The sequence below is a fragment of the Primulina huaijiensis genome, chromosome 16, assembly GCF_012295235.1.
Source record: "Primulina huaijiensis isolate GDHJ02 chromosome 16, ASM1229523v2, whole genome shotgun sequence".
In the NCBI taxonomy this organism is placed as follows: domain Eukaryota; kingdom Viridiplantae; phylum Streptophyta; class Magnoliopsida; order Lamiales; family Gesneriaceae; genus Primulina; species Primulina huaijiensis.
The window spans coordinates 10384771-10411757 of NC_133321.1; the positions used below are offsets into that span (position 1 = coordinate 10384771).

Consider the following 26987-nt stretch of genomic DNA (forward strand, 5'->3'; position numbering starts at 1 on the left):
GAATTAATTAAATAACATTGGGTCTTGTAGAGTCCAATTGGAATAATTATTTAACTAGTAGGCTTGAGTAAATTCAAGTAATGTTTAATTAGTCTCAAATTTGTTTGAGATAATTAAATTAGGTCCATGGGTTTTTAATTGTTAAAAACCAAAATAAAATTGTATGCATGGGAGGTGAAGGGTTGGAGATTACTTTTTAATCTCCAAGGCTTGGCATGCTAAAAATGGTTTTAGCTTTTTACACAACCAAGACTAATCATCCTCTCCCCCAATTTTTCCTAGCCTTGGCCGAAAATTCCATCACATTTTCTCCTTCATTTTTCTCTCATTTTTCTTCTTCAATTTTTGAGGAAAGAAAATACTTCTCATTGAAAAATCCTCTTATTTTTCTAGTGCAAAATAAGAGGGGTTCTAGCTTGCAAGTGGTGGGCCTAATTTTGAATCAGGGAGAGCTTGTAGATTGTCTTGCCATTCAAGAGCTAAGGTGTTTATACTTTAGTTGGAGCCATAACATCAATGTTTGAGATTGATAGGTAATATTCTTAACACACTATGTATGACATATTTTCGTGTTTTTGTATTTGCCTTGAAAAACAATTTTTGAAACTTCCGTTGCGTATTCGGGCACCTTAATTGATCCCCTTTCAGGTTGTTTACCACTTGATATGTGGTTGATAAACACGAGTTTTTTATGACTTTAATTTGAAAAAGTTTGGTATCTTTGGTCATGTTGCAGATATTGAACTTTATCTTGTAAATTGAATAAGATGGAGCATAAGTTATTGTAGTATTTTGTACACTTGTTTATGAGGTGCTCAACTTACAAACAAAAAAAAATTTTGTTCGACCTAGCTTATTGAATTGATCCATTTAATCCCAAAGAATTGAAGAAAATGAGTTAGCGTCCGGGTCTCCACAACAGATGGTATCAGAGCTGTATTTTCCTTAACTGTATTTTGCTTAACTGTATGCGATTTATTGTAATGTTGATTTGTATACTTTATATGCTAATATAACAGTATGTTGTATATGTTTACCTGATTATCTGATTTGAGTGGGAACGTATATTAGTGGAGAATGTATTAGAACCGATTCCTGATCAAAAGTATGATGATCAGAGGAGGACTGAGACAGATTTGCTAAATTTGATTACGAATCATGTTGATAATCAGATATGCCTCCTCGAAGAGCCCTAGAACAGGGTAGTACTTCAAATAATCCGATGAATGTTACAGCGACACCCATGGAAACACTATTAAAGAGATTTCAGTCATTCTAACCGCCGACTTTGAAAGGCACTGAGACGTCTATTGACTGCAAGAGCTGGCTTGATGATATTGAGATGTTGTTTGATTCACTTGACTATAAAAATGAGCGTAGAGTCAGACTGATTGGGCACAAGTTACACGAGGTTGCGAAGAGTAGATGGCTCACAACCAAAAGAGCTTTTGAGCATCGAGGTATGGTTATTTCTTGGAGGATCTTTAAAGCTGAATTTTATCAACGATTTTTCCCAGTACCGTACCAAAAGGACAAGGGTGAAGAGTTTGCTAATCAGAAACAGGGTCATTTGAATATTGAAGAATACGTGGCCAAATTCTCTACCTTGCTACGTTTTGCTCCTCATATTCCTGATAATGATGAGGTCGTGGCTGATCAGTTCATCAATGGGCTGAATCCTGATATTTTTACACTTGTAAATATGAGGCGACCAATTAATTTTACTGAGGCCTTAAACAGAGCAAAAGGAGCTGATGCGAGCTTAATCAAACTGCGAGGAACTTCGTCTGCTGCTCAACCACAGAAACAGCAACAACCTTCAACCCAGTTCCACCAACCACCTCCCAGATTTGATAGTGGCGGTCGCAGTAGTGGGAAGAAGGATAATCTGAGCCCGAGGAAAACAGTTTAAGAAATCTGGAAGTAGCTCATCTAGATCCAGTGGCTCACGACAGACTGGTTCTGACCAGAATTATACATGGGTTTATTGCAGAACATGTGGAGGAAGACATCTAACAGAGCAATGCCAAGGATTGTTGGGTAGTTGCAACATCTAAAGACAGCCAGGACACTTTGCCAAAGTCTGTCCACAGTGATGTTCACAACGTTCCCAGGGAGCAGGATCATCTGGATTAGTGGCGCAGGCTCATAGACGACCATCTTCTGTTCACTCTTTCCAGCCACCACCTAACCAGTCACAGCCGAGGCCAGGAGGAAGCCAGACTGTAAGCCAACCTCCGAGACAGCAGGCCAGAGTGTTTGCCTTGACTGAGGAACAGGCCCAAGACGCACCTGATGATGTGGTCGCAGGTAACTGTTTTCTTTGTGGTTATCCTGCTTATTTGTTGATAGATACTATTGCATCCCATACTTTTATCTTTGAGCAATTTGCATAGATGCATGTTTTGCCTGTTGAGTCTTTATCTAATGTAGTATCTGTCTCTTCACCTTTGGGAAGAGGTCTTATATCAGTGAATTCTATTAGACATTGTATGCTGCAATATGAAGGTAATGAGATAGAGTTAGATTGTATTGTACTCTGTTTGTCTTATTTTGACTGCATTATTGTTATTCATATCTTGACCAAGTACAGAGCTACCGTAGACTATTTTCAGAAAATTGTAAGATTCAGGCCTGAAATGGCTGATGAATGGAAATTTTACGGTAAGTTATCTAGAGCTCGAATTCTTTTAGTATCTGCTTTGTCTATTGCTCGATTATTGCAGAAGGGAGCAGAGAGATTCCTTGTGTATTCAGTAGATGTACTGAAGGGCTCGACTTCATTGGAAGATTTGCCAGTGGCATGTGAGTTTGCTGACGTCTTCCCAGATGAGGTTCCAGGTTTGCCTCCAGTCCGAGAAATAGACTTCAGCATTGAACTGATACCATGTACAATACCTATTTCTAAAGCTCCATACGGAATGGCACCAGTTGAACTGAAAGAATTGAAAGATCGGCTAAATGATTTACTAGCCAAGGGTTACATCAGACCAAGTGTTTCTCCTTGGGGCGCTCCTGTACTGTTTGTCAGAAAGAAAGACGGTTCAATGAGACTCTTCATTGACTATCGGCAATTGATCAAAGCTATGATAAAGAATAAATACCTTTGCCTCGTATTGATAATCTATTTAATCAGTTTCAGGGTTCTTCTGTTTATTCCAAGATCGATCTGACATCTGGATATCATCAGTTGATAGTCAGAGATTCCGATATATCGAAGATAGCTTTCAGAATCAGGTATGGCCACTATGAGTTTATAGTCATGCCGTTTGGATTAACTAATGCTCCAGCTGTATTTATGAGTTTGATGAACTGTATATTTCAGAAATATCTTGATGATTTTGTGATTATCTTTATTGACGATATTCTAATTTATTCGAAGAATCTGATTGATCATGCTGAGCGTCTGAGAATTGTATTGAAAATTCTGAGAGCTGAGAAACTGTATGCAAAGCTATCGAAATGTGAGTTTTGGCCGAAACAAGTTGTATTTCTGGGGCACATTATATCTGAAGATGGTATTTATGTTTATCCTATCAAAGTTGAGGTGTGATCAATTGGCCTAAACCGACTTCAGTACCAGAGATACGCTGTTTTATGGGTTTAGCGGGCTATTATCGTCGATTCATCAAAGATTTCTCTAGTATTGCTAAGACGATTACACAGCTGACCCAGAAGAATGCCCCTTTTGTTTGGTCAGAGGCGTGTGAATCCAGTTTCCTGGAGTTGAAAAAGAGATTAACCAGTGCTCCAGTGTAGACTATTCCGTCTAGTACTGGTGATTTTGTTGTTTATTGTGATGCTTCTCACAGGGGACTAGGTTTTGTTTTGATGCATCGAGGACATGTTATTGCTTATGCCTCGAGACAATTAAAACCACATGAGACGCGTTATCCGATTCATGATCTTGAATTTGCGGCCATTGTGTTTGCCTTGAAAATCTAGCGACACTATCTATATTATGAGAAGTTTTAAATTTATTCTGATCAAAAGAGCTTGAAATATCTATTTTCACAGTCGGAACTGGATATGAGGCAACGAAGATGGCTTGGTTTGCTGAAAGATTTTGATTGTGAAATTAAATACTACCCGGGGAAATCAAATGCAGCAGCTGATGCACTGAGTCGAAAGTTATGTTCTTTATCCCTGTCGACGATTGGTATCTCGAATTTGATTGAAGATTGCTGTCTTTCTGGATTAATATTTTAGACAGATTGTAAACCACTGAGACTTTGCGCCATTCAAGCTGAACTAGAGCTGATTTTAAGAATCAAAGAAACATAGAAAGTCGATCAGAATATTCATAATTCGATTGTGATGGTCAGATCAGGGCATCAATCAGAATATCTGGTTCGTGATAATGTGTTATATGTGAATAATCGTCTTGTTGTGCTAGATGTTTCAGATTTGAAACAACAGATTTTGACAGAAGCACACTGTAGTCGTTTTAATATTCATCCTTGTGGCAGAAAGATGTACAACGATCTGAAGAAACAGTTTTGGTGGAAGCAGATAAAATAAGATATCGCAGATTTTGTATCCAAATGCTTGAATTGTCAACTGGTGAAAACAGAAAGGAAGAAACCAAGAGGTCTACTACGTAGCTTAGCTATTCCAGAATGGAAATGGGCTCACAATTCCATGGATTTTGTTACGAAGCTACCACGATCTTCCCGAGGTTGTGATGCGATTTGGGTCGTTATCGACAGATTAACCAAATCAGCGTGTTTCATTCCATACCGAATGATGTACAGACACAATCAGAAGGCAGAAATTTATGTCAGATAAGTGGTTAGATTGAATGGCATGCCAAAGTCCATTGTATCAGATCGTGACCCTCGATTTATTTTGCACTTTTGGCGCAGTTTGCAACAAGCTCTATGTACGAAATTAAATCTGAGTACTGCATATCATCCTCAGACAGACGGACAATTAGAAAGAACTATCTAGACATTGGAAGATATGCTTAGAGTTGTAGTGCTAGATTTTGGCACTAGTTGGCAAGATTCCTTACCACTTTTTGAATTCTCGTACAATAACATCTATCAAACGAGTACAGAGATGGCTCCGTTTGAAGCTTTATACGGCAAGAAGTGCAGATCTCCTCTATACTGGGATGATATCTCAGAAGTACCTGAATTTGGGCCTGACATGATTCGAGATATCATTGAAAAAGTAAAGCTATTTCAGCAGAGAATGAAGACATCTCAAGATAGACATGCTAATTATGCAAATGTTAGACGTCGACCTTTAGAGTTTGAGCAAGGAGACAGAGTATTTCTAAAGATTTCTCCGTTTAGAGGCGTTGTCAGATTTGGTAAAAGAGGAAAGTTGTCTCCACGTTATATCGGTCCTTATGAAATTCTTGAGAAGATCGGTAAACGTGCATATCGACTAGACCTTCCTCAGACATCATGTGTCTATGCTACAGAAATATCTTCTTGATGCTTCTAATGTTCTTCAGCCTGATGAGGCCGAAATCGATGAAACTCTGAGTTATTTTGAAAAACCACTTCAGATTCTCGATCGTAAAGAAAAAAAGCTCAGAACGAAGATTATTCCGCTTGTGAAAGTTCAGTGGAGTCGTCATGGCAGTGAAGAAGCTACTTGGGAGACTGAATCAGATATAAGACAAAAATTTCCAGAGTTGTTCCCCTGATGTGTGTTTCTTATTTTGATTATGTTATCTATTCTTATCTTAAGTTATTTGATTGCATGCGATTTCGAGGACGAAATCATGTCTCAGAGTGGGAGAATTGTAAGGCCTGAGAGTATATCATTGTAATCAGACATTAATTAATTGACATAATTCTAAATAGTGAAGATTTTAGGGGCTAAAGTGCAATTAATGATATTTGAGTGGAGAAGCATGGGCATGTGTGGAAACCAGAGATACTCGCGCACATGCGCGGAGACGAGACACGCATATGCGCGAGCAACCAATGCCGAGACAGAAAGTCTCGCGGATATGCGCGGTGACGAGGCTCGCATATGCGCGAGCAGGTGTGTTCCTAAATGCCGAAACAGAACGTCTCGCGCATATGCGTGGGGATGAGGCGCGCATATGCGCGAACAGGTGAATTTCCAAGTGTTGAGACAGAAAGTCTCGCGCATATGCGTGAGCATTGGACGCACATATGCGCGAGACATGCTGGATGAAAACATAGGACACGTGTCTTGCCATGCATTTAAATGTATACAATCCTTCATCCCCTTCAGATTGAAACAGCCAAGAACCGAGAATGATATGAATCCTTGTACGAATGAAAAGCAAACACGATTTTTTTGGAATCGCGCCCTCGATTCAATAACGAACAAGGATCGATGTTTTTTCCCGATCTTTTGAAACAAGTGTGGGCGTGATTTTCACCTCTAAACTATAATAAGTTTAGCAACAAATAATCACAATGAAACAATTGAAAACTCGAACGAACCTTCAAAGAATAAGCCTATGACAATCCGCACAAGAACGATCGACAAACGCCACAAAGTTAAAAACTTTGATAAGTTTGATTTGAAGAACAAAGAAAGGCTTTGAATATTTTGACAGAAAAAAACTCTAAAACTTTGATAAAATATCAATAATAATCTGAATTGTGTGTTAATTTTTGTCCAAATATGTTTACATATCATAAAGATACCAAATCTAGTTACCAAAATAAAGAAAACACTAAATTAAGATAAAATTTTGCACCAAATCTGCGAAGGTACACGGACCCCGTGTAGAGGTCCGGAAGGGGGTCCGTGTAGGCACTGGAATTCTCCATCGCGGATATATAGGACACGGACCCAGTGTACAGGTCCGTGCTCGGGTCCGTGTAGGCACTGGATTTCTCAACCTTGATTGTACTGGACACGGACCCCGTGTACAGGTCCGTGCTCGTGTCCGTGTAGGCTCTGTTTTCTTCATTCTCAAGTGTAATGGATACGGACCTTGTATACAGGTCCGTGCTGGGGTTCGTGTAGGCTATGGACTGCTTGAATAATGTTCTTTTGGTTCTCGAACTCACTCCCATGCATCACGAACCTTTCGGCACTTTGCTCCTTGCACATAAGCCCTCCTTGATTGCTCATAAGCCCATTCAATGCATCTTTGAACCTCTTCAGACGTCCCCTCGTGATTGGTCCCTCTGGCAACTCTAAAGGCTCCCGTGCTTTCCTTGGGGCTTGATCAACTGTGTTCGCATCATCCTCCCCTTCTTGAAAAAAATTTGTCCTCAAATCTTGTTCATCACCTACATTAAACAGCGACAAATCACTAACATTAAAAGTAGAAATGACGTTATACTCACCTGGCAGGTCGAGTTTGTAGGCATTGTCATTGATCCTCTCGAGGACTTGAAATGGTCCATGACCCCTAGGTAGTAGCTTCGAACTCCCCTTCTCGGGGAATCTTTCCTTCCGCAAGTGCAACCACACCCAATCACCCTTCTCAAACACCACCTTTTTTATCCCCTTGTTGGCTTCTTTGGCATATTGCCCATTGTTCTTCTCAATGTTGGCTTTGGCCTTTTCATGCAAACCCCTAACAAATGCAGCCTTCTTTTTGCCATCCATGTTTAACCTTTCACTCACAGGTAAATACATCAAATCCAATGGAGTCAAAGGATTAAAACCATAAACAATCTCAAATGGCAAATAATTTGTAGTAGAATGCACGCAACGATTATAAGCAAACTCAACAAATGGCAAACAATCTTCCCAATTCTTTAAGTTCTTTTTAAGAATAGCGCGCAAAAGTGTTCCTAAAGTTCTATTAACAACTTCAGTTTGTCCATCCGTTTGAGGATGACATGTAGTAGAAAACAACAATTTTATGCCCAGTTTAGGCCACAACGTTTTCCAAAAGTAACTCAAAAACTTAACATCACGGTCAGAAACAATATTCCTAGGCATGCGATGCAACCTAACGACTTCTCTAAAGACTAAGTCCGCAATGTTAGAAGCATCATCATTTTTATGACAAGCTATAAAATGTGCCATCTTCGAAAATCTATCAATAACAACAAATATTGAATCCCTCCCCTTCTTATTCCTAGGCAACCCCAAAACAAAATCCATAGAAATATCAATCCAAGGCTCACTAGGAACAAGAAGTGGTGTATACAACCCATGTGGTTGTGTCCTAGACTTAGCTTGCCTACAAGTTATGCACTTTTCACAAACACGCTCAACATCACGTTTCATATGTGGCCAATAGAAATATTAATGAAATGCACTTAAAGTCTTAGCCACACCAAAATGCCCCATTAAACCACCCACATGCGCCTCCCTAACAAGTAATTCACGAATGGATGATCTAGGGATGCACAACCTATCTTCTTTAAACAAGAGACCATGATGCAAATAAAATTTGTCATGTGGACCATGCATACATGTTTCAAACATACCTTTAAAATCATCATCTAGTACATATAATTCTTTCACATGCTCAAACCCAAAAATTTTTGACTACAAGGTAGAGATTAGAACGTACCTCCATGATAGTGCATCGGCCACTACATTTTCCTAACCTTGTTTGTACTTGATAATGTAGGGGAATGTCTCTATGAATCCCACCAACTTGGCATGCCGCTTGTTCAACTTCTGCTGCCCCTTGAGATGCTTTAAGGACTCATGATCTGTATGGATCACAAACTCCCTAGGCCTCAAGTAGTGCTGCCACGTCTCTAGTGTCCTGACAAGTCCATATAACTCCTTGTCATACGTTGGATAGATCAGCGCTGCTTCATTGAGCTTCTCACTAAATTACGCTACCGGCCGCCCTCCCTGCATCAAAACTCTATCAATACCTACACCTGAAGCATCACATTCAATCTCAAAAGTATTAGCAAAATCAGGTCAAACTAGTGAAGGAGCATTAATTAATTTCTGCTTAATGAGATTAAAATACTTCTCTTGATCCTCGCCCCAATAGAATGGAACGTTCTTCTTGATTACCTCCGTTATCGGTGCTGCAAGTGTGCTAAAATCATTTACAGACCTCTTATAGATGCTTGCAAGACCATGAAAGCTTCGAACTTGACCAACAGTAGTAGGCGTTGGCCAATATCGAATGGCACTTACCTTGTCTTCATCCACTTGTATACCCTGTGTGCTTACCACAAAACCAAGAAAGACAAGTTTTCTTGTACAAAAATCACATTTCTTTAAGTTAGCATACAAATTTTCAGCCATTAGTGTGATTAGCACAAGTCTCAAGTGATTAACATGCTCATCCAAGTTTTTGCTATACACTAGGAAATTATCAAAGTAAACCACAACAAGTTTTCTTATGTATGCACGCAAGACATGGTTCATTAACATCATAAAGGTGCTAGGAGCGTTAGTTAAGCCAAAAGGCATGACCATCCTGTTAGAGTAGGTGCACGTCGAGCCAAGTGTTGGCCGAGTGTTCACAATGAAACTCTATGTATAAACAGTCTTTATTTTAATAATATTTGAAATTGTTGTTTTGGCACTTCTTTATATGTATGCACATGCTAGTTGCATAGATAAAGTCCTTGAATATACAAATAGTAGAAAGAATATGAGACGCTCATATGATGAGTATCATGAAACTCATATTTGGAATACTGTATATTCTAAACTGTTCCTAGTCGATTCAGCCGCCACTAAGAAGGATATAGGCCGTTCGAGTTTGATACTAGTATTTGCGATGTGAGTACCATGTTTCATTGGTAGGAGACATTGTGATGTCCGAACATGCAGATAGGTGCTCCTGGTAAAGTGCATTGAACAACCCTCCATAAAGGACTTTCCAAGTGGTTCTCACTTATCGAGTGGAAACGTCGTATTTTATGATTGTACACCATTAGTCCTTATGACCCGGGACAACATTGAGACTCTAGGTGCTAGCATTACACTTTGACTTGTTTACCGACTCTCATGGGGTCATCAGGTGGCAAGGTTGGGTGTTTTGTCGAAACATAGAAGAGTCGATGCATTGTAGTCGGGGATTCACCGCTTACCTTCGGGTATGGATATCCTATGTGTATGTAGTATGAAATCTCTGATCAGAGTATGGTGATAATTATAAAAGGGGTTTCATAGATTACACCATCGATGCATCTACGACATAACACATAGTATCGATTCATTGACAACTCTCGATATACCAATGGTTGTCGAATCGGTCGGGATATATGAGATGAAGGGACCGTACTGTACGCTAACCATAATTTAATGGTTATTGCAGGCACTATCATTTGATACCTAGGGAATCATGTAACCGATGCTGCTAGGTGTTTAACATGATTGGTTGGGTACTATCAGACTTGAGTTCCCACGTTCTTGTTATCAAGGAGTTGATATTTAAGAATGGAGCAATTGGGGTATGCTCGTATAAGGACATGTTTAGTCCGAATCACATGAAGATGTGAACCCACGGCTAGTTGTATCAATGAACCATTGAGGGCCACACAAGTACTAGCTTTCTAGATCCCGTTGAGAAGTAAAATAGTTCAATGTGTTGAACAACTTATAAAGGATTTTATAAGCGTAAGGAAAAATAGAAGTATGACTTCTATAAGGGGAATGTGACTTTTAATTTGTGAAAGTGTTCCTAAATTAAAAGTTGGTCAAATAAATAATGTATTTGAAAATTGTGTTTTTCATAAACATTATTATGGACTAAATTAAATTAATTCAAGTGTTGAATTTATTAAACACTAGTGGATCTAGTAGAGTCCAAATAATTAAATTAATTCAAGTGTTGAATTAATTAAACAACATTGGGCCTTGTAGAGACCAATTAGGAATTATTATTAAACTAGTGGGCTTGACTGAAATCAAGTAAAGTTTAAATGGTCTCAAATGTGTTTGAGACATTTAAATAAAAGTCCATGGGCTTTGTAATTGTTACATGCCCAAAAAAAATAATGTGCATGGGGAGGTGAAGCGTTGGAGATTACTTTTTCAATCTCCAAGGCTTGGCTTGCTAAAAGTGTTTTAGATTTTCCCACCACCAAGACAACTCATCCCTCTCCCTTTTTTTATTCACAATGGCCGAAATTTAAAAGTCCATTCTCTCAAAATTTTTCTCTCATCTTGTTGTTCAATAGTTGGAGAAAAAATTCTCTTCTCAAAGAAAAATGCCCTACATTTTCTAGTGCAAGTGTAAGGTGGATCTTTTAAGTTTGGTGTTGGGCTTGATTTTGAAGAAAAGAAGCTTGTAGATTTGTCTTGCCTTGAAGAGCTTAGTTGTATATCAACTAAGTTGGAGCCATCATCAATCTCAAGAGATTGATAGGTAAAATTTTCTTTAAACACCCTATGTATGACATTTTGGGGTTTTTGTATTTGCTACACATTCTAGTGAGGTGTTCGAATTTTTCCTTGTTGAAAAACAATTTTAAAAACTTCCGTTGCGCATTTGAACACCTAAAACCGATCTCCTTTCAAGTAGTATCTAGAGCTATGGATACTATTTTGTGTAGCTTATACATGATATTATATTGAGGTCTATTTCTAACCGCGTGAGATGGATTTTTGCAACAAATCGAAGGCCGTTTTTTGGGCAACTTGGGGCAGCAACTTGCTGCCCGAACAGCCCCTTGTTTTTAATAATAAAAAAAAAGATGAGAGTTGGCGGGAATCCGGCGACGGAGCTCCGGCGACGGCGATGACGACTAGGGTTTCCAAAAGTGTTTTGGATTATCAAAGTGTCATGGGCCTTGAAGTTGTTGGGCCATTAGATGGCTAATACAATTTGTGAATTTAAATGGGCCAAAATGTTTTTGGTGAAAAATGATTTTTTGGGCCCTTAAGTTTAAATTTACAAAAGTTGCAAATATTTTCTCAGAAAATAAATAATTTAAGTTGGACTTTAATTATTTATAGTAAATGGTGATTTACAAGAAATTCGGTTATAAATAAATTAATTAGAAAGTAGACAATGGAGTATATATACTTTGTTAATTTAGTTTATAATCGTGGCGGTTAGTGATTGGATCAAGATATATAATATTTGATCAATTAATTATTGTGATAATTAATTAATGGTGTATGATATATGATATTATGCATGAAGGATGATCAAAAGCCCAAGCCCAATTTGCTAGGTGCATGCTAGGATATTTTGTGTTGAATGATTGTAATAATTATCAATTTATAAAGTGGGCTTGGTTTATGGCCCGTTCTGTAACGTACCGTACTTTTTCTATTTAAAATTTGCGGAAAAATTAAAAATTTCTTAAAAGAGTAATCAAATTTCAAACTTGATAACGTAAAACCGTACGTCTCAACAGTGGACAAAAGGTCTCAAAATAAAGTTTGACAAAATATTTGTTTGAAGTTTATATCCAGTAGCGTGAAATCAGAGTATTCAACATTTCATAAAAACTTAAAAACTTGGGCGGTCCTCGGGTCTAGCCTTCAACTCAGTCCAAGCCAGCTCCTTGGTCCCCACCTCTAGCCTCCTCAACATACTCATCACCTGCATCGATCAAGTCTAGTGAGTCTAAAGACTCAACACAAATAAACTGGAAGGTAGCAAGTATTACATAATAAAACCACATGCAACTTTAAAATAAGGAGTACATACATGAAACTGGAACTTGCATAACAAAACATGAACATACGTACATACATACATAGACGCATGTTTCAAAGCATGATTAATCACATCATTTTTCGTAGAGGCATGTTTCAAAGCAAGTGACCCATAACATAATCGCTTGATCAGACTAACCACAGTACTGGATGACAGGGACGTATCCACTGCCACATACATGAGATCCCCGTTCATAATTTAACGGTCTGATTGGTCCACGTTCATAATTTAACGCTTTCCAATCCTAAACATAATTTGGTCACAAGACAATTAGCATACCTCATAAACTTGAAAATATTTTCTTTGCACGTAGAACCTACTTACTTGGCGTTGAGGGATTCGTTGGATCTCGTTTGGGGCCGCTGCTGCAACATACTAACGTGAGTTCAAACACTTAACTTTAATAGCTTAGACGTAGTAATCATGCTCAAACCCAAGCTCATTCATTTCCCTAGTACGCCCTAAAATTCCCGTGACTCGGCCTTGTTAAAACATTGCATTAAACTAAGACATCGAACCTCAAAACATTCAACCTAAATTAAAAAAAGTAGTACACGGACCCCGTGCCTAGGTCCGGCTCCGGCTCCGGCTCCGTGTAGATACTGTAAAATGAGTCGTGCAGAAAAGGGAAGGCACGGACCCCGTGCCCTGGTCCGTGTAGGGGTCCGTGTAGATACTGGAAAAAGAGACTCCGAAGAAAGCAAAGACACGGACCCCATGTCCGGGTCCGTGTACACCTCCATGTACCTACTGGAAATTGACACTCCGAATGTAACAAAGGCACGGACCCCGTGCTCTGGTCCGTGTAGGGGTCCGTGTAGTCTCGGAAAAACCGAAGTCTGCGCAAAAACTTAACGTGACGTGCCTCTCTTCTTACTAAACCATAAGGGCTGAGAATCGATACCACGAGACCCCTCCTAGGACACTAAGGTAATGACTCCAACCAATACAAGATGTTACAATTGCCACCAAACACGACAAATAATAACAAACGACACAACCCGAGGTTTCGACACCACTTTTCTTCCTACGACTCTTAGTTCAACCTTTTGCTTAACGACACGAAAAGAGACATCAACAATAATCCCAACATCAATCTTGACTTACTTAAACGCAGCAACGATCGCCCGTCGATTCCCAACGAAGCCTGCAACAAATAACTTCAACAACACAATTTACATAAAGGTCGCAGTTTGAGCAGTCCCACAAAAAACGTCATAACTCACTCAATTTTTATCCAAAAGTTTTGAATTTTATATCAAATCGAAGGTATCAAAAAGTTCTACGATTTTTGTGTTAAAAATTTTCTCAGAATCACGACCACAAAATCGCAATATTTAAAATGACAGCAATAACGTAAATTTGTGATCCAAAAATTGTTTCAAAATTGATCTAAACATGATTGCTCAAACTTCTACACAACATTCACATGATTTTCATACAAAATACATTGCAATTCATACTATGACATGATCGACACAGAAAGAAACAGAATATACGTGCCTTTTTTATATTAAAACTCACGATACTGCGATATCGAAGCGGAGATGGTGCGAGAGACGATCTCGGACGACTTGGCTCGATTTTCCTTGAAGAAAACCAACAAAATTCTTGCTGGAAATTATAGAGGAAGGGGAGGCAGCTCTATGGATTAGGAACCCTAGGTTTTTGTAATGCCCGAGGATTTTATACTGTTAATTGGAGATTTGATTATCGTAATCTGATATTGATTACCTGATGAATTGATATGATTATAGAAGGATCAATCTGAGACTTTATTTGAGGTTGTATGTGATAACACATGGGGGACGGGCAGAGATTTACGCGCACATGTGCGAGAAGATGGCGCATATGCGCGAGAAGCCAATCGCGAGGACAGAGGACTTCGGGCATATGCGCGAGACAGGGCGCGCATATGCGCGAGGAGATATATTGGTGATTGCCAAGTCCAGAGATGTTGGCGCACATGCGCGACGAGGTGCGCGCATCTGCGCGAGGTGCCCAGTAGCTAAGATTTCATTCCAGAAAATGTCGCGCATATGCGCGGGATTAGGGCGCGCATATGCGCGGTAGTAGAATTGGTTGACGCCGAGACCAGTAGGTCTCGCGCAAATGCGACGGTAGAGGTCGCGCATATGCGCGAGACGTGCAGGGCAAAGAACGAGCCACTTGCCCCTCACCATGCATGATATATATATGTTTGAAACTTCATTCCTTCATTCCTCAGAAAGAAACGAGAAGAGCTTCAGAGAATATTTGAAGTTTACGGAAGATCCGTCCATCAGATTGTTGATCCGATTTCAGTACTGTGTTTCTATCGACGAGAGCTTCAACTAGACGTAAGTTTTATTGAATTTTGATATGGTTTGAAATTATGATATTGTCAGAATCGGATAGGATTGATATATGACGTTCTTGACATATTAGACGGTGTAGAATCAAGAACAGATTGAAGAACATATTAGTTATGAAATTGCTATGAATTTTCAGATATTGAATTGAGATTATTCAGATTTATGAGATTATGGATTAGTTCGGCTATTAATTATGATTTGTTATTAATGTCTATTATTGTCTGAGTTGACGGGGATATCGAGACTATACCGTTATGCCGTTGATATTGAAGTAGATGGAATATTGAGCAGAACAGATCTGAATTGAGTTGATTATTGATATTCTGCCTATTCGATATGTCATTTCAGATTGATATTGACAGCTTTGAGTTCGAGACTTCGACAGAATCAGAATGACAGAAAGAAAGGTATAATTCCATGTTTGATCGGGAGATATAACTCGAATCAGATTTGGTTTGAGTTGTCCTAAATCACATACTAGATTGTTATACCTTGATAGGTGTTTATGCTTTATAGAGCTTTATATTAAAGCATTGAGATAGGAGAGTCTGTGGCAGATCAGCCAAGCTACTGGACATTCGGTTGTATCGATGTGCGTAAGAGAAGATCAACTCCTATTGTAGATATTCGATATAGAGAGGACCGAAGTCTGGGAATAAGACGTACCGCCGCCTCGATTGGGAGAGTAGGTGGGAGATTGTTACGTCTTATTCACACCGGGATCCCTAGATTTAGATTTGAATCGAGTCAAGAGTTTTATTTGTATTCACTAATGTGTCATAAATTATGATTCATATTCTTGATACATGGTTTATGCTTATGCATATGATTTTATGTATTGCATATATACATGTTTTCTACTGGGATTTATTCTCACCGGAGTTTCCGGCTGTTGTTGTGTCTGTATGTGTGCATGACAACAGGTGGGACAGGATCAGGGTCACGAAGAGATTAAGAGATCAAGACTAGAGTGGAGATTTCGGGCTTAGTTGTAGATTGTTTATACAACGTTGATGTGGAATTGATAACCCTAGTTGTATAGTTTGACTTGAGTTTGTTTGATGATGGATCCTATGTAGATTCGACATTTGATCTAGTATTTCTATAAGAAGTTACCTAACTTGTTGTATAGATTCATACACTTGTTTGTATGCTGCGCAATTTTAAAAAAAAAATAAAAAAATTTGATCATATTATATAATCAATCCATTTAATCCTAAAGATAATCGAGTTAGAGCCCGGGTCCACACAACAGTTGGTATCATAGCAGTAGGTTGTGTAGACTGAACTAGAAGAGAGTGAGCGGGGTAGATGGAGTCGTCTTCCTTGCTTTTGTGATGTTAGCATTCTATTCATTGTATGTTGATTTACATATGTTTTATATGAAAGCATGTTTCTTGTTGTAATACATGTCTACCTGTTTATTTGATTTGATTACGACATGTATTAAGAACGAAATGAATCAGAACCGATTCTGGATCAGAGGTATATGATCAGAGGAGGACTGAGACAGATTGTATAGATTGTGTACTAATCCGTTTGATAATCAGATATGCCTCCTCGAAGAGCAGCAGTGCCTGTGCGTTCGGTGCCTGAACAAGGCAGTACTTTGAATGATCCTATGGATGTTACTGCAACACTGATGGAGACACTACTGAAACGGTTTCAATCCTTTAAACCGCCGACTCTGAAAGGCACTGAGAACTCCGTTGAGTGTGAGAGTTGGCTAGATGACATTGAGATGCTTTTTGACTTCCTCGATTACACAAATGAACGAAGAGTTAAATTGATTGGGCATCAACTACAAGAAGTTGCCAAGAATTGGTGGATTACAACCAAGAGAGCATTGGAACAGAGAGGTACAGAAATTACTTGGAAAGTGTTTAAGATTGAGTTTTATCAGCATTTCTTCCCAGTGTCATACCGAAAGGACAAGGGTGCAGAATTTGCAAACTTGAGGCAAGGGCAGCTGAACATTGAAGAGTATGTTGCCAAATTTTCTACATTGCTACGTTTTGCTCCACACGTGGCAGAAAATGATGAAGTTGTGGCTGATCAGTTTATCAACGATTTAAATCCTGACATTTTTACCTTGGTGAATACGGGGCGACCAAACAACTTTACTGATGCTTTGAACAGGGCGAAAGGTGCTGAAGCTAGCTTGATTAAGCAGCGAGGAGCATCGTATATTGCTCAGGCCCCGAGACCTCCACAGCCGACCGCACAGTTTCCACAACCTCCTCCTAGATTCGAGAGTGGCGGTAGCAGCAATGGTAAGAAAGATTTGTTGAAAGCCAAAGGGAAACAGTTCAAGAGATCTGGCAGCAGTTCATCCAGCTCCAGTGGCTCGAGACAGAGGGATCCTAGCTAGAGTTACACAGGTGTGTATTGCACTACTTGCGGTGGAAGACATCCCACAGAGCAGTGCTATGGAGTGGTTGGGGGATGCAACATCTGCAGACAGTAGGGACATTTCGCCAAAGTCTGCTCCCAAAGAGGCGCTCAGCGATCCCAGGGTGCAGGATCATCTGCATCAGTACCTCAGCCGGAGAGACAAGCATCATCTGTCCATTCCTTCCAGCAGCCGCCTACACAATCCCAGGCGAGGCCAGGAGGTAGTCAGACAGTGAGCCAACCTTCTAGACAGCAGGCTCGAGTATTTGTACTGACAGAAGAGCAGGCCCAAGATGCACCAGATGATGTGATCGCAGGTAACTGTTTCCTTTGCGGTTATCCTGCTTATGTATTGATAGATACGGGTGCATCTCATACATTTATTTCTGAACGATTTGCATTGATACATGCATTGCATGTCGAGTCATTATCTACTGTCGTCTCTGTTTCTTCTCCTTTGGGGAGTGGTTTGATATCAGTGGCCTCGGTTAGAAATTGTATGTTACAGTTTGAGGGTAATGAAATTGAGTTGGACTGTATTGTACTTGGATTGTCTGACTTTGACTGTATTATCGGTATCGATATGTTGACCAAGTACAGAGCTACCGTTGATTGTTTTCACAAGATTGTCAGATTCAGACCTGAGATGGCTGATGAGTGGAAATTATACGGTAAAGATTCCAGATCTCGGATTCCTTTAATATCTGTATTTTCTATGACTCGATTATTAGACAAAGGAGCAGAGGGATTCATTTTGTATACAGTAGATTTACTGAAATCGAGCCCTACCTTAGCAGAATTGCCAGTGGTATGTGAATTTGCTGATGTGTTCGACTACCTTTGAAACTTATCCAACACAAACGAATCTTTTTTTAGAAACGATAGCAGTTTATCATAATAATTGTTAACATTTAACAAACAAATTGGCTTATTGTGGATATTTAATTGTGCCCAACAAACAGTATGAAATATTTCTTCCAAAGTACCGAAACCTCCTGGCAAAGCAATGAAAGCATCTGAATGTTCATTCATTTGAGTAATTCGTTCATACACGTTGTCCACTTTCATTTGTTCTCCTATTGTTGGTCCAGTAAGACTGGCTAAGGTAATTGGAATAATGTCTAAGACTTCACTTCCACCTGCATGCGCTGCATGCGCAGTTTTTGCAACTTTTCCCATGAGACCAACTTCACCACCACCATTTACCAAATGAATCTTTTTTTTTAGCAAGTGTTATTCCAAACTTTTCTGCTACCTCTTCATAAATTGAATCATTTCCTGCACTAGATCCACAAAATACACAAATATTTTTGATTTTACTTATCGTGGACGTCGACATGTTGAGAAATATGTTTTCTGCAATTGTTAGATCACAGCATATGAATTTATAAGCGCAACATGCCAAAAGTCAATATTTGAATATGAAATTATTATTATTAAAAGAAAATAAAAATGACATAAATTAAAATACATATATATAGCGTAGTTGTGATTGTGGCTCACATCTCCCTCTGATTTTACGTTCAGTAACGGCTTCAACGCCTTCTATGAGTCGAGGATATAATTCGTATCCAATTTTCTTATAAATTGGCAAACAGGGTCTTTTAACGTCAGATTCCCGAGACGAAATTGTATATATATATTTACTTATCTAAACAGATATGCGTTATTACAGTAGGATCTTTATAAGATTGATTCCACCGTCCATATTGATATTCCTCATGTTGAAATTGCCACCATAGTTTAAGAAGCTCATTTTGCACGTACCCACTAGAATGCGTATCAAGAACCTCTAGAAAATTATCGAAAGGCTCTTTACTCAGACCATTCTTAATGAATAAAATTTTATCTTCTCTATTCAAAGATGTCATTCCAACATTTTTGCATTTCCCTTTACAAGTCGACATTGCACATTTATGACATCCACCTATACGTTTAGCTCTTCGCTTTTTGGCATATGTGCTTTTACCAAATCCTGGCATATGTCTTATTATTATTTTACTTGCTTCCCCAACCAATCGGACTTTTGCTTCAATTATCAAACGGATATCATTCGATATGCCATATGACATCATCAACCTTAGTCGCTCACATCTAGCTTTATAAATGTTTTAAAACGCATTATCAGGAAAACAAGAAAAATATTTACGAAGATTTACAATACAAGTATCCATATTATTATTATTATTATTATTATTATTATTATTATTATTATTATTATATATTTCAATTATTTTGGGAAAACTGAAAAAACCGACTTAGATAGTCACGGAGTACCGTTATCCGCCACTTAACCGGGAAATGAACTAGAATCTGCAAAAACAAAATGAAAATATCAAACAACTATTGTGGATCATATAAAGGCATAAAATCATCATTAAGAATTTCATTTTCTATAAAAGGCTTAAGTCTTTGCCCATTAACTTTAAACACGTCATTATTTTTAGGATTTTCAATATCAACAGCACCATGAGGATAAACAAATTTAACTATAAATGGTCCTGACCATCTTGATCTTAGTTTTCCTGGAAATAAATGCAAACGAGAATTATAAAGTAAAACTTTTTGTCTAATTTCAAATGACTTTCTCATAATATTTTTATCATGAAAGACTTTAGTTTTATCTTTATAAATCTTTGAATTTTCATATGCATCATTTCTTAATTCTTAAAGTTCATTTAATTGCAATTTTCTTAATTTAGATGCATCATCTAAATTAATATTAAATGCTTTAATTGCCCAATAAGCTTTATGTTCAAGTTCAACCGGTAAATGACAATGCTTACCAAAAACTAACATATATGATGACATCCCTAATGTTGTCTTAAATGCAGTTCTATATGCCCATAATGCGTCGGTTAATCTTAAAGACCAATCTTTTCGATTTGGATTAGCTGTTATTTCTAAAATTTGTTTTTTTTCTCTATTTCCAAGTTCAACTTGACCATTACTTTAAGGATGATATGGGGTAGAAACTTTATGTGTAATGCCATATTTTCTTAACAAAGAAAAAATGATTTATTTATAAAATGACTTCCCCCATCACTAATTATTGCTCTAGGTATTCCAAATCGGCTAAAAATATTTTCTTTTAAAAATTTTATAACTTTATGATCATTAGTTCTACATGCAATTGCTTCAATCCATTTTCAAACATAATCAAATGCGACTTAAATGTACGTATATCCAAAAGATAATGGGAATGGACCCATAAAATCTATCCCCCAACTATCGAATATTTCGGTAATTATGATTGGATTTAAAGGCATCATGTTTCGTTTTGAAATTGATCCCATCTTCTGACAGTTTTCACAAGATTTGCAAAATAAATGCGTATCTTTGAATAAAGACGGCCAATAAAATCCACATTGTAAGATTTTTGCAGCTGTTTTATTGGATGAAAAATGAACTCCACATGCTTCAGAATGGCAAAATTTAATAACATTACTTACTTCATTGTCGGGTGTAAGGCCTGAAATTTGATATCACTCTTTTGAACTATTATTGGTAATGGAGGCATGAGGAAGGAAAGGAAAAGTGAAGAAATGCAATGGCAAGAAGCCTCGGACAGAAAAGTTGGCGCCCGAGCGCCAGTGCTCAATAGAAATTTGTTCGGGCAGAAGATGTGGCGCCCGGGAGGTAGTTGTGACCGCCCGAGCACCAGTGGATATGAACACTCGTGCAGAACGTTCCGCGCTCGAGCGGTAAAGTGTGACTGCCCGAGCGCCAGAGTAGAATAAGTTAAGGCTCGGACAGAACTCTCCGCGCCCGAGCGGTAACTTTCGACCGCCCGAGTGCCGCCTGATTTGTATGAAAATGAGACACGTAGCTTAGACATGCAACTTGAGATATATAACGTTGCCACTTATTCATTTCCCCTCAGCAACAGAAACGAGAAGAGCTCCTTGGACACTACGAGAAATCCTCACGCCTTTTATCGTGTAAATTTGTGATTTACGAAAGATCCGCCCGTCTGATTTTCAATCCGACTTCAGTACTGTGTTCCTATCGACGCAGGCTTCACACGGACGTAAGTTTTTTTAAGTTTTGATATGATCTGAAATTATGGTATTGTCAGAATCACATATGATTCATATATGGTGTTCTTGACGTAGTAGACATCGTATAATCGAAACCGGATTGAAGAACAGATACCGTATAGAATTGTTATGAATGTCAGAGTTAATTTGACTGAGATTTGATATCAGATTTGTATTGGTATTGATTATGAGTTGTTGATGTTAGTTGATTAATATATGAGTTGATGGGTATCGAGAAACTATGTCGTTATGCCGTCGAAATGTATCGAGAATTATTACTGATTTGTATATGTGATGGAATTGAGTTGAAGATTGATAGAATGCATCTCCACATTGTTATTTCAGATTTGATATTGACAGATTCGACATCGAGACTTCGACAGAGTCAGATTGACAGAAAGAAAGGTATAATTCATGTGAATGCGGGAAGATACAACTCGAATTAGACTTGATTTGAGTTTCCCAAAATCACATACTAGATTGTTTACCTTTTTATATGTTTATGCTTTGTCTATTGATATATATTCAAGCAATTAAGATAGGAGAGTCATTGGCAGAATTGCCAAATGTCTAGATGTTCGGTGGTATTGACGCATAGGAGCAGATTTTCTCCGATTGTAGACACTCGATACAGACAGGACCGAAGTCTAGGAATAAGACGTACCGCCACCATGATTGGGAGAGTAGGTTGGAGACTTGTTACGTCTTATTCACACCGGGATCCCTAGACATAGATATGAGTCGAGTTAAAGAATAAGAGTCGAAGAATTTTATCTGTATTCACTAGTGTGTCATAATTACTGATTTATGTGTTATGATTTTGTATTTATTGCATGACATGCATGTATACATGTTTTATACTGGGATTTGTTCTCACCGGAGTTTCCGGCTGTTGTTGTGTCTGTATGTGTGCATAACAACAGGTGGGGCAGAATAAGGGTCACGCAGAGGATGAGAGATCGAGATAGCGTGGAGATCACGGGCGTAGAAGATCACTAGTTGTTTTTACTAGACGTGTACTGAATTTCTAAACACTAGTATGTTAAATGTAGTTGAACATGGGAATGTTATTTGCAGTTAAATAAGATGACAGTATTTTATATGATGTCTTGTGCTTGTTCATATACATTTGAACAAATGTTAAAAGCAAAATTTTGACCCACATTTTCTAGCAAAGATCCAATTAATCTCAAAGATAATCGAGTTAAAGTCCGGGTCCCCACAACAGGTGGTATCAGAGCAATAGATCCTTTAGACTGAGATAGAAGAGAGTGAGCGGGGTAGATCGAGTCGTCTTCCTTGCTTATATCATGCTAGCACACGTCATGATTTATTGCTTTCCCTATTACCTGTTGTCCTGTTATCTGAGTTGATTACAGCATGTAATTGCAAAGACTGAATCAGAACCGATTCTGGATCAGAGGTATATGATCAGAGGAGGGCTGAGACAGATTGTATAGATTGTGTACTAATCCGTTTGATAATCAGATATGCCTCCTCGACGAGTACCGCAACCAGTAGCAGGTCGGACACCAGAACAGGGCAGTACTTCCAATGATCCGATGGATGTGACCGCTACACCGATGGAGACCTTGATAAAGCGGTTTCAGTCGTTCCGACCACCTACACTGAAGGGCACAGAGCATTCAGTTGAGCGTGAAAGCTGGTTAGATGACATCGAGATGTTATTTGATTCTCTTGACTACACCGATGAACGACGGGTTAAACTGATTGGGCATCAACTGCAAGAAGTTGCCAAGAATTGGTGGCTTACCACAAAGAGGGCCTTTGAGCATCGTGGTACAGAGGTCACTTGGAAGGTGTTCAAGACAGAGTTCTATCAGGGATTCTTTCCCGTCTCCTATCGAAAGGACAAAGGTGCTGAATTTGCCAACCTGAGACAGGGACAGCTGAACATCGAAGAATATGTCGCTAAGTTCTCCACCTTGCTCCGATTTGCTCCCCACATTGCTGGGAACGATGAGGCCGTTGCGGATCAGTTTATCAATGGCCTGAATCCTGAGATATTCACCTTGGTGAACACGGGACGACCCAACACTTTTTCTGATGCCTTGAACAGGGCGAAGGGAGCAGAATCAGCGTTGCTTAGGCAACGAAGCACTTCTTATACCACTCCGACTCCTAGAACAACCCAGCCCTCGGGTCAGTATCAGCAACCACCTCCCAGATTCGAGATTTGTGGTAGCAGCAGTGGGAGGAAAGACAGTTTGAAAGTGAAGGGGAAGCGGTTCAAGAAATCAGGGAGCAGTTCGTCGAGCTCCAGTGGGCCGAGACAGACAGGGTCGGGCCAGAGATCAGAGTATACAGATGTTTACTGTAGTTCCTGTGGAGGTAGACATGCCACCGAGCAGTGTCAGGGCGTGATGGGTCGCTGCAACATTTGCAGACAGCAGGGCCACTTCGCCAGGGTCTGTCCACAGAGTGGTACACAGCAGCCGCAGAGTGTAGGAGCATCTAGCTCTGTAGCTCAGCTAGAGAGGCAGGCGTCATCTGTTCATTCATTCCAGCCAGCCTCTACATCGACACAGCCTAGAGCTAGAGGTAGCCAGACAGTGAGCCAACCTCCTAGACAGCAGGCTCGAGTGTTTGCGCTGATAGAAGAGCAGGCTCAGGATGCCCCTGATGACGTGATAGCAAGTAATTGTTCGCTTTGCGGTTCTCCTGCTTATGTTCTGATAGACACAGGTGCATCACATACATTCTTATCTGAGCGTTTTGCATTGACATATGCATTGCCTATTGAGTCGTTGTCTATTGTAGTGTCTATCTCTTCTCCTTTGGGGACAGGGTTGATATCAGTGACATCTGTTAGATCGTGTTTACTACAGTATGATGGGCATGAGATAGATTTAGACTGTATTGTACTTGGGTTATCCGATTTTTATTGCATTATTGGTATCGACATGTTAACCAAGTACAGAGCGACAGTAGACTGTTTCCACAAGATTGTTAGATTGAGACCAGAGATGGCTGAAGAGTGGAAGTTCTACGGCAAAGGGTCTAGAGCTAGGATTCCTTTGATTTCAGTATTATCTATGACTCGATTACTACAGAATGGAGCAGAGGGGTTCCTTGTCTATTCAGTTGATTGACTGAAATCGAGTCCTGCCTTGGCAGATGTGCCAGTGGTTCGCGAGTTTGCAGATGTGTTTCCCGACGAGATTCCGGGAATGCCTCCAGTTAGAGAGGTAGATTTTAGCATCGACCTAGTACCAGATACGGTTCCTATTTCTCGAGCTCCTAATAGAATGGCACCGGGAGAGTTGAAAGAATTGAAAGAACAGCTTGAAGATTTGCTGGCCAAGGGATATATCAGACCGAGTGTATCTCCTTGGGGCGCACCAGTGCTATTCGTGCGAAAGAAAGACGGTTCGATGAGATTGTGTATCGATTACCGGCAACTGAATAAGGCAACAGTAAAGAACAAATACCCATTGCCTCGCATCGACGATTTGTTTGATCAGTTGCAGGGATCCTCTGTTTATTCGATGATCGATCTGAGATCTGGATATCACCAGCTAAGAGTTAGAGATGTTGATATACCGAAGACAGCATTCCGAACCAGGTATGGACATTATGAGTTTATTGTCATGCCTTTTGGTTTAACGAATGCGCCAGCGGTGTTTATGAGTCTGATGAACCGTGTCTTTCAGAGGTATCTAGATGAGTTTGTGATTGTTTTTATAGATGATATTTTGGTCTACTCAAGAAATGAGACTGATCATGCAGAGCATTTGAGAATTGTGTTGCAGACGTTAAGAAATGAGCAACTGTATGCTAAACTGTTACAGTGTGAGTTTTGGCTGAGACAGGTTGTCTTCTTGGGTCATATCATATCTGGAGACGGTATTTCTGTTGATCCGAGTAAAGTTGAAGCTGTGATCAGTTGGCCGAGACCGACTTCTGTGCCAGAGATACGCAGTTTCATGGGTTTAGCAGGATACTATCGACGATTTATTAAAGATTTCTCCAGTATTGCGAAACCGATTACCCAGTTGACACAGAAGAATACTCCATTTGTATGGTCAGAAGCATGTGAGTCGAGCTTCGTAGAGTTAAAGAAGAAATTGACTAGTGCTCCAGTCCTGACGATACCTTCAGGTACTGGTGATTTCGTTGTATATTGCGATGCATCTCACAGAGGATTAAGATGTATTCTTATGCAGCGAGGACATGTGATTGCATACGCTTCGAGACAGCTGAAGCCACACGAGAGTCGATACCCAATTCATGATCTTGAATTGGCGGCTATCGTTTTTGCATTGAAGATCTGGCGTCACTATCTGTATGGCGAGAAATTTGAGATCTACTCTGATCACAAGAGCTTGAAATATCTGTTTTCTCAGTCAGAATTGAATATGAGACAGCGACGATGGCTTGATCTACTGAAAGACTTTGATTGCGAGATCAAGTACTATCCAGGGAAGTCGAATGCAGCAGCGGATGCTTTGAGTCGAAAGGTATGTTCCTTATCCTTGTCGACGATAGGTGTTTCGAATATGATAGAAGATTGTTGCTTTTCTGGATTAGCATTTGATACAGATAGTAGACCGTTGCGACTTGCCACTATTCAGTGTGAACCAGATTTGATTGTTCGCATCAAAGAGGCACAAAGAACCGATCAGAGTGTTCAGAAGTCGATTGATATGGTCAGATCAGGACATATTTCTGAGTATCAGGTACATGATCATGCTTTGAATGTGAATAACCGTCTTCTAGTGCCAGATATTTCAGATTTGAAACAGCAGATATTGTCAGAAGCGCACTGTAGTCGGTTCAGTATTCATCCTGGTGGCAGGAAAATGTACAATGACTTGAAGACACAATTCTGGTGGAAAAAGATGAAGACAGATATTGCAGAGTTTGTGTCTAAATGCTTGAATTGCCAACAAGTAAAGGCCGAAAGAAAGAAGCCCGGAGGGTTACTTCAGAGTTTAGCTATTCCTGAATGTAAATAGGATCACATTTCCATGGATTTCGGTACGAAGTTACAACGATCATCTCGAGGTTGTGATGCGATTTGGGTTGTGATAAACAGATTGACCAAATCAGCATGCTTCATTCCTTACAAGATGACATACCGACATGATCAGATGGCCGAGATATATGTCCGAGAAGTGGTTAGACTACATGGTGTGCCGAAGACGATCGTATCGGATCGTGATCCACGATTCACTTCACACTTTTGGCATAGTCTACAGCAGGCTCTAGGTACGACTTTGCATCTAAGTACTGCTTATCATCCCCAGACAGACGGACAGTCAGAACGGACTATCCAGACTTTAGAAGATATGCTGAGAGCTGTAGTACTAGATTTCGGTACTAGTTGGCAAGATTCACTACCTCTTTGTGAATTTTCGTACAACAACAGCTATCAGACGAGCATTGAGATGGCACCGTTCGAAGCTTTATACGGAAAGAAATGCAGATCTCCGTTGTACTGGGATGACATCTCAGAGGTACCAGAACTTGGGCCTGATATGATTCGTGAGATGACTGAGAAAGTAAAGATAATTCAGAAGCGAATGAAGACGGCACAAGATAGACAGGCGAAGTACGCGAACATCAGACGTAGACCGTTAGTGTTTGAGCAGGGAGACAGAGTATTCTTGAAGATTTCACCTT

At 39.5% G+C, this 26987-nt stretch overlaps 1 protein-coding gene across 1 annotated transcript; it reads left to right on the forward strand.

Moving 5' to 3' along the window:
- The first annotated feature begins 16459 nt into the window (after positions 1 to 16459).
- On the forward strand, positions 16460 to 17278 carry LOC140961006 (uncharacterized). Its single transcript, XM_073419331.1, has one exon. It carries the CDS (start codon positions 16460 to 16462, stop codon positions 17276 to 17278), a length of 819 nt encoding a protein of 272 aa, XP_073275432.1.
- Positions 17279 to 26987: the final 9709 nt, after the last annotated feature.

Excerpts from the sequence above, each read along its gene's own strand:
- LOC140961006 (XM_073419331.1), top strand. The coding sequence starts at position 16,460 with ATGCCTCCTCGAAGAGCAGCAGTGCCTGTGCGTTCGGTGCCTGAACAA.